The 9,009-nt window shown below is 42.2% G+C and overlaps 1 protein-coding gene across 1 annotated transcript in view; it reads left to right on the top strand.

Annotated features, from left to right (window-relative positions):
• Nucleotides 1–399: 399 nt before the first annotated feature.
• Nucleotides 400–9,009, top strand: part of LOC311126319 (CUB and sushi domain-containing protein 3-like) — a gene marked incomplete at both ends in the record, with an annotated part of 52,522 nt that continues 43,912 nt past the window's right edge. The window contains one exon of the mRNA XM_084200328.1: nt 400–579. Within this exon, the coding sequence (XP_084056454.1) occupies nt 400–579 (180 nt within the window). The remainder of the gene's footprint in view (nt 580–9,009) is intronic.

Here is a 9,009-nt window from a genome sequence, read left to right as displayed (position 1 = left end):
TCAATTTTTTGCCATAGCACTCATTGGCTTTCATGCGATGCGATTTCAATGTGATCTTGTTCGAGGTGTCGGACATTACGACAGTTGCTATCCATGGAGCGCTGCGATTGGTTGCCCAAAATTCTGGTGCAGGGCTTAGCGAAGGGTCAATTGGTCACAGATCTGTTCACTATGTAACCAGTCTCTCTGAATGTATGCATGACATGTCAACAATGGTAGTCAAAAGTTAGCAACACAACCACTGATCTGGGTCCAGGCTACAACACAACCACTGATATGGGTCCAGGCTACAACACAACCACTGATCTGGGACCGAGGCTACAACACAACCACTGAACGTTCAAGATGTCGATCTAATGTCGATCCCTCTCCCTGTCTCTCTCTGTATTGTCCCACCAGTGATCAGTTGTGGAGACCCAGGTGTTCCTGCTAATGGTCTGAGGTTTGGAGAGGACTTCACTGTGGGCCAGATCATCACCTTCATGTGCCAGCCTGGATACCTGATAGAGGCAGGCGGGGCCACAGCTCGCACCTGTACCCACAACGGCACCTGGAGTGCCATCACACCCATCTGCAAAGGTACGACATCTGATGATGATGATGATGATGATGGTGGTGGTGGTGATGATATGGGTCCGTTCAGATTACTGGAAATAAAATATGTTACAAAGCCATTTTATTAGTTGTAGTTAGCAAAATTCCGTTAATTTTCCCCAAATTTCCTGGTTTCCCAGAAATCTTGGTTGGAGGATTCCCGGATCTTTGAGTCTACTTATTCCCTTGTAATTCCAGGATTCTTTCAACTAGGATTACTGGAAAACCGGGGCAGAAGTTACCAGAATTTCGCAACCCTCGTTCTAATCAATTATTCTGCCGGCTAAAACCAATTAAATATCTTCCTTCCACAAACAGTGTCAACAGATCCTTACTCAAGTCTCCCTTTGATATCAATGAATGATTTAGGGGAAAGTCCAAGTTGTGTTGTTATCTCAACTGTGAGTCAGGCCCTAGATGTTAAAAGTAATGAGTGAAGAAGCTCTATTCTGTATCACACATTATTTACAGCTACAGTATTCTAATGGAAGAATCACACCCCTGGCTCTCTTCTGTTCTGGTTAGATGAACGTTCAACTTCACTCTCCCAGGGAGGATATCCTTGCTGCTCTCATGAAGCAGAAGAATTTATTGCACAGAGAAGCAATACATTTGCATATCTGGCGACAAAGTCCAAAACTAAATGGTTGCATCTCAAATGTCACCCTGTGTACTGTATAGTGCACTACCCGAACCACGTTATAAGGTAGTATATAGGGAATAGGGGGCCATTTGGGACGTACCCAATATCTTGTGCAGATTACGTGCTGCAGTGGCGCCAGGAAGGCAGCGAGCGACGAGCCACGAGGAGCACGACGGACTGACAAGGCAAATGGGACATGGTTGCTAAGGAACAGATCTCTGCAATAACAGAGCACAGGATTGCCCATTCACACACACACACACACACACACACACACACACACACACACACACACACACACACACACACACTCAGATGACATGGAGCCTTTTTTAGACAATGAACTAAGGAGGCTGTTGACTTGGGTTCATACTGGATGTTTAATCCCTGCTGCATCTGTCCACCCTCAGTGTCATACTCCTGCTAATCTACCATGACTGACGTTAATATAAATGGAAGATATTGTAGGTGGCACGAAGCAAGATTTGGTTCTGGGTTCCGAGATCACACTCCTACATCACGAACGCACGCACACACGCGCACGCACGCACACGTTTATTTTACTATCCTTGTTGGGACCAAACAATTGATTCCCATTCAAAATCCTATTTTCCCCTAACCCCTAACCCCTAACCCTAACCCCTAACCCTTAAGTCTATAATAGCCTGTTTCCTTGTGGGGGAAATGTCCCTTTTCCTTGTTTTACTATCATTGTGAGCACTTCTTGTCCCCACAATGTGAGTAAAACCAAACACACACACACACACTCCCTCATACACACTCCCTCACACACACTCCCTCACACACACTCCCTCACACACACACACTCTCACACACACACTTTTTACAAGTCCCCTCAGACAGAGTTCTTAAGAACACGCCAACCTCTCACACACCCGAGCAGTAATATTTCCTGCTATCTGTTCCATTATTAAGCTGTCCTATGGTGGTCTGCTGGATAGATCCCTGCACGTATAGCTCTGATGGTGATCACAGGAGAGGGAGAGGGAGAGGGGGAGGGAGAGGGGGAGAGAGAGAGAGAGAGGGAGAGGGAGAGGGAGAGAGGGGGAGAGAGAGAGAGAGAGAGAGATCAGCTTCCCTATCAAATCTAAAAATCTCTAACAGATAACCTAAGAAAATTAACAACAATGACAAATGGTTTGATGAAGAATGTAAAAACCTAAGAAAGATATTGAGAAACCTATCCAACCAAAAACACAGAGACCCAGAAAACCTGAGCCTACGCCTTCACTATGGTGAATCACTAAAACAATACAGAAATACACTACGGAAAAAGAAGGAACAGCATGTCAGAAATCAGCTCAATGTAATTGAAGAATCCATAGACTCTAAACACTTCTGGGAAAATTGGAAAACACTAAACAAACAACAACACGAAGAGCTATCTATCCAAAACGGAGAAGTATGGGTAAACCACTTCTCCAATCTTTTTGGCCCTATAACAAAGAACAAACAGCAAAAACATTTACATGAACAAATGCAAATCATAGAATCAACTATTAAAGACTACCAGAACCCACTGGATTCTCCATTTACATTGAATGAACTACAGGACAAAATACAAACCCTCCAACCCAAAAAGGCCTGTGGTGTTGATTGTATACAATTAGGTTGGAGTCATTAAAACTCATTTTTCAACCACTCCACAAATTTCTTGTTAACAAACTATAGTTTTGGCAAGTCGGTTAGGACATTTACTTTGTGCATGACACAAGTAATTTTTCCAACAATTGTTTACAGACAGATTATAATTATAATTCAGTGTATCACAATTCCAGTAGGTCAGAAGTTTACATGCACTAAGTTGACTGTGCCTTTAAACAGCTTGGGAAAATCCAGAAAATGATGTCATGGCTTTAGAAGCTTCTGATAGGCTAATTGACATCATTTGAGTCAATTGGAGGTGTACCTGTGGATGTATTTCAAGGCCTACCTTCAAACTCAGTGCCTCTTTGCTTGACATCATGGGAAAATCTAAAGAAATCAGCCAAGACCTCAGAAAAATAATGGTAGACCTCCACAAGTCTGGTTCATCCTTGGGAGCAATTTCCAAATGCCTGATGGTACCACGTTCATCTGTATAAACAATAGTACGCAAGTATAAACACCATGGGACCACGCAGCCGTAATACCGCTCAGGAAGGAGACGCGTTCTGTCTCCTAGAGATGAACGTACTTTGGTGCGAAAAGTGCAAATCAATCCCAGAACAACAGCAAAGGACCTTGTGAAGATGCTGGAGGAAACATGTACAAAATTATCTATATTCACAGTAAAACGAGTCCTATATCGACATAACCTGAATGGCCACTCAGTAAGGAAGAAGCCACTGCTCCAAAACTGCCATAAAAAAGCCAGACTACGGTCTGCAACTGCACATGGGGACAAAGATCGTACTTTTTGGAGAAATGTCCTCTGGTCTGATGAAACAAAAATAGAACTGTTTGGCCATAATGACCATCGTTATGTTTGGAGGAAAAAGATTGTGCTTGCAAGCCGAATAACACCATCCCAACCGTGAAGCACGGGGGTGGCAGCATCATGCTGTGGGGGTGCTTTGCTGCAGGAGGGACTAGTGCACTTCACAAAATAGATGGCATCAAGAGGAAGGAAAATTATGTGGATATATTGAAGCAACATCTCATGACATCAGTCAGGAAGTTAAAGCTTGGTCGCAAATGGGTCTTCCAAATGGACAATGTTGTGGGCAGAACTGAAAAGCGTGTGCGAGCAAGGCCTACAAACCTGACTCAGTTACACCAGCTCTGTCAGGAGGAATGGGCCAAAATTCACCCAACTTATTGTGGGAAGCTTGTGGAAGGCTACCCAAAACGTTTGACCCAAGTTAAACAATTTAAAGGCAATGCTACCAAATACTAATTGAGTGTATGTAAACTTCTGACCCACTGGGAATGTGATGAAAGAAATAAAAGCTTAAATAAATCATTCTCTCTACTATTATTCTGACATTTCACATTCTTAAAATAAAGTGGTGATCCTATCTGACCTAAGACAGGAACTTTTTCCTAGGAATAAATGTCAGGAATTGTGAAAAACTGAGTGTAATTGTATTTGGCTAAGGTATATGTAAACTTCCGACTTCAACTGTATATATATATATATATATATATATATATACATACACATACATACATATAAATACATGTACATACATATATATATACATTTCCTTTAAAAATATATATATTTCCCTTTATTACTTTCCAACCCCAACACCCCTTCCCTAATTGGAGTAAACTAGTGAACAACAATGCTTAGGCCTCTACTTCCAGCTTATACATACTATATACAGTGGGGGGAAAAAGTATTTAGTCAGCCACCAATTGTTCAAGTTCTCCCACTTAAAAGATGAGAGAGGCCTGTAATTTTCATCATAGGTACACGTCAACTATCCGGAAAATTACATTGTAGGATTTTTAATGAATTTATTTGCAAATTATGGTGGAAAATAAGTATTTGGTCAATAACAAAAGTTTCTCAATACTTTGTTATATACCCTTTGTTGGCAATGACACAGGTCAAATGTTTTCTGTAAGTCTTCACAAGGTTTTCACACACTGTTGCTGGTATTTTGGCCCATTCCTCCATGCAGATCTCCTCTAGAGCAGTGATGTTTTGGGGCTGTCGCTGGGCAACACGGACTTTCAACTCCCTCCAAAGATTTTCTATGGGGTTGAGATCTGAAGACTGGCTAGGCCACTCCAGGACCTTGAAATGCTTCTTACGAAGCCACTCCTTCGTTGCCCGGGCGGTGTGTTTGGGATCATTGTCATGCTGAAAGACCCAGCCACGTTTCATCTTCAATGCCCTTGCTGATGGAAGGAGGTTTTCACTCAAAATCTCACGATACATGGCCCCATTCATTCTTTCCTTTACACGAATCAGTCGTCCTGGTCCCTTTGCAGAAAAACAGCCCCAAAGCATGATGTTTCCACCCCCATGCTTCACAGTAGGTATGGTGTTCTTTGGATGCAACTCAGCATTATTTGTCCTCCAAACACGACAAGTTGAGTTTTTACCAAAAAGTTATATTTTGGTTTCATCTGACCATATGACATTCTCCCAATCCTCTTCTGGATCATCCAAATGCACTCTAGCAAACTTCAGACAGGCCTGGACATGTACTGGCTTAAGCAGGGGGACACGTCTGGCACTGCAGGATTTGAGTCCCTGGCGGCGTAGTGTGTTACTGATGGTAGGCTTTGTTACTTTGGTCCCAGCTCTCTGCAGGTCATTCACAAGGTCCCCCCGTGTGGTTCTGGGATTTTTGCTCACCGTTCTTGTGATCATTTTGACCCCACGGGGTGAGATCTTGCGTGGAGCCCCAGATCGAGGGATATTATCAGTGGTCTTGTATGTCTTCCATTTCCTAATAATTGCTCCCACAGTTGATTTCTTCAAACCAAGCTGCTTACATTTACATTTTAGTCATTTAGCAGACGCTCTTATCCAGAGCGACTTACAGTTAGTGAATACATATTTTTTTATACTGGCCCCCCGTGGGAATCGAACCCACAACCCTGGCGATTCAGTCTTCCCAGCCTGGTGCAGGTCTACAATTTTGTTTCTGGTGTCCTTTGACAGCTCTTTGGTCTTGGCCATAGTGAAGTTTGGAGTGTGACTGTTTGAGGTTGTGGACAGGTGTCTTTTATACTGATAACAAGTTCAAACAGGTGCCATTAATACAGGTAACGAGTGGAGGACAGAGGAGCCTCTTAAAGAAGAAGTTACAGGTCTGTGAGAGCCAGAAATCTTGCTTGTTTGTAAGTGACCAAATACTTATTTTCCACCATAATTTGCAAATAAATTCATTAAAAAATCCTACAATGTGATTTTCTGGAGAGAAAAAAATCTATATTTGTCTGTCATAGTTGACGTGTACCTATGATGAAAATTACAGGCCTCTCTCATCTTTTTAGTGGGAGAACTTGCACAATTGATGGCTGACTAAATACTTTTTTTCCCCCCACTGTACATTTTTATAGACACAGTCCATAATAGTTACCACCATAGAAATAGAATGAGAAGAATCATTCTTAATCATTCTAATTCTACCAGTATATTCATTACTTAGTCAGAGAGCCAGAGGGGCTTCTATAGAGGGGCTGCAATAGTGCTATTCCCTCCCTCCCACCTGCACTTCCTACCATTTATTTTTTATCCGGGTAAATTTAATAAAATAAAAGAGACCTGGAAAGATTTGATTATTAATCTGGTACTCTGTATTAATGGGACAACTACTAAAGATAAACTGGAACAGGGCTGCTAAGCATAGTTCAGGATAACATTCAGACGTAATGTGTTGTGTATCAAACCTGGGTTGAAATACTATTCGAAATCTTTCAAATACTTTGAGCGTTTTTTTTGCCTGGAGTGACAGGTGGGCGGGGTTTGCCCCTTTTGAAACTTTTCTATTGGGTTCCATTGCATCAGACAAGCTCAATCAAGCACAGATACAGCATTTTAAATTATTTCAAATAGTATTTCAACCCAGGTCTGTTGTGTATGCAGAGACGTCTCCCTCGATGCCGATCTGATGTAAGCAGCCAGTGCATCATCAACAGCATCTTAATAGTAGAATACAGTTGGTTAATCACAGCTTTTTTTATTCATCTGGCAGCTCAGGAGCAAAAGGGTAGAAGAAGAAGTAAGAGAATCATTGTCTGTTCTGAGACTGTCTGAGACTGAGGAAAAACAATCACGTCCTCTATTTCAGGCCATCCTTTGTTTCTGCATGATTGCCTTTAACTTGAAGATGGTGAGGTGCAGACAGGGTGATTTTGATTTTGGAACGCAGCCTTGATACTGTCATAATGCAGGGGCAGCTGGTCATCCTATCACAGACCACCAGGCAGGCTGGGATGTGCTGCTCGCTGCTTATTGGCAGATAGAGATATGCCAGGCTGTAGCAAGGCTGTAGCTAGCTGTATGTGACACATTCGAAGCTGCAGCCAGCAGGATTCCTGAGTCTAGGGATCCTGAGTTGTTGGCAGCCAGCAAGATTCCTGAGTCTAGGGATCCTGAGTTTTTTTGGCATCCAGCAGGATTCCTAAGTCTAGGGATCCTGAGTTGTTGGCAGCCAGCAAGATTCCTGAGTCTAGGGATCCTGAGTTTTTTTGGCATCCAGCAGGATTCCTAAGTCTAGGGATCCTGAGTTGTTGGCAGCCAGCAGGATTCCTGAGTCTAGGGATCCTGAGTTGTTGGCAGCCAGCAAGATTCCTGAGTCTAGGGATCCTGAGTTCTTTTTGGCATCCAGCAGGATTCCTGAGTCTAGGGATGCTGAGTTGTTGGCAGCCAGCAAGATTCCTGAGTCTAGGGATCCTGAGTTCTTTTTGGCATCCAGCAGGATTCCTGAGTCTAGGGATGCTGAGTTGTTGGCAGCCAGCAAGATTCCTGAGTCTAGGGATCCTGAGTTCTTTTTGGCATCCAGCAGGATTCCTGAGTCTAGGGATCCTGAGTTTTTTGGCGGCCAGCAGGATTCCTGAGTCTAGGGATCCTGAGTTTTCATGTTCAGCTAAGATGCAATAATACCAGCTAGCTAGGCTACTTAGCGTTTGGGAAACAGGGACAGTTTTACAGTTCTACTTGTTATTCAGTGCTGCCTGCCTGTTGGAAGTCTCGGAGGTAATTGTGGATGTTGTGCGGTTCGTACTGTATGTCACTGTTATTGTAATAATCAGGGTGACTCGTTTGAATCATTCTGCAACCAGCTGGATATTTATATTTATGGATGTAATTCAGATAAAGTGTCTGCATCTGAAATGGTAACCATTTGGGAAACGGAGAGATAAAAGTGCCTTTCTCAAGGACTCAAGAGAAACACAAAGAAACAACTCCCTGTTGTTGAAGTGTTTATGCATTCCTTATGGTCAAGGAGGGATAAAACAGCATTGACAGAAATTAAGTATTCTGAGCAGCTTGGTAGGTCATGTACAGTGGGGTCTGAAATTATTGACACTCTTGATAAAGATGAGCAATAATGACTGTGTAAAATAAATAATTCAAATACTGAGCTATATTGAACGCTAAAAATTATAGTATTTTATTATACAATTATTTTTTACACTAATACAATTGCTCAGAGAAACAATAAATACTTTTTTTTTTTCTCAAAAAAGTAGGGGTCAAAATTATTGACACCCCGAAAGATTCTGTGCTCGGTAGCTACACGCTATACGAATATAGAAATATTACGTATTTGGCAAAAGAAACAAAGCACTAAACCAACCATTCTTTACAGGGTTTAGTTGGGGTATTGTGCAGTGTTTCACAAAGGTCATGCCTCCTCATGCAGAGAACTAGTGGTGCTGCAGAACCCCCTGAAAAATCGGAATAAAAAAAAATATTAATAACCCAAACAATTATTTTGGGAGAAAAATAAAATGTGTTCACAAAGGTAGTGCGCTGGGCCTTTACTAGTTCTGTATTAGTGGACCTATATAGACGTCTGTACCACTGGACCTTTACTAGTCCTGTATTAGTGGACCTATATAGACGTCTGTACCACTGGACCTTTACTAGTCCTGTATTAGTGGACCTATATAGTTGTAGCGTGGGCAAAATTCTTTCTTCTTCCCCATAGGGCTTTGGTCAAAAGCAGTGCACTATATAGGGAATAGGGTGCCATTTGGGATCTAGCCATTGTCTCACAACAGTAATTCCTAGTCAGATAAATGCTCACACACACACACACACACAATATAATCTATAGCTCTGAACTAGCATCATTCTA

This window comes from Coregonus lavaretus (assembly GCF_964263955.1).
Source record: "Coregonus lavaretus genome assembly, contig: HAP1_SCAFFOLD_4044, whole genome shotgun sequence".
NCBI lineage: Eukaryota > Metazoa > Chordata > Actinopteri > Salmoniformes > Salmonidae > Coregonus > Coregonus lavaretus.
Note: the sequence above shows the minus strand (reverse complement) of the source record. Positions and strands in the feature narration are given on the sequence as shown.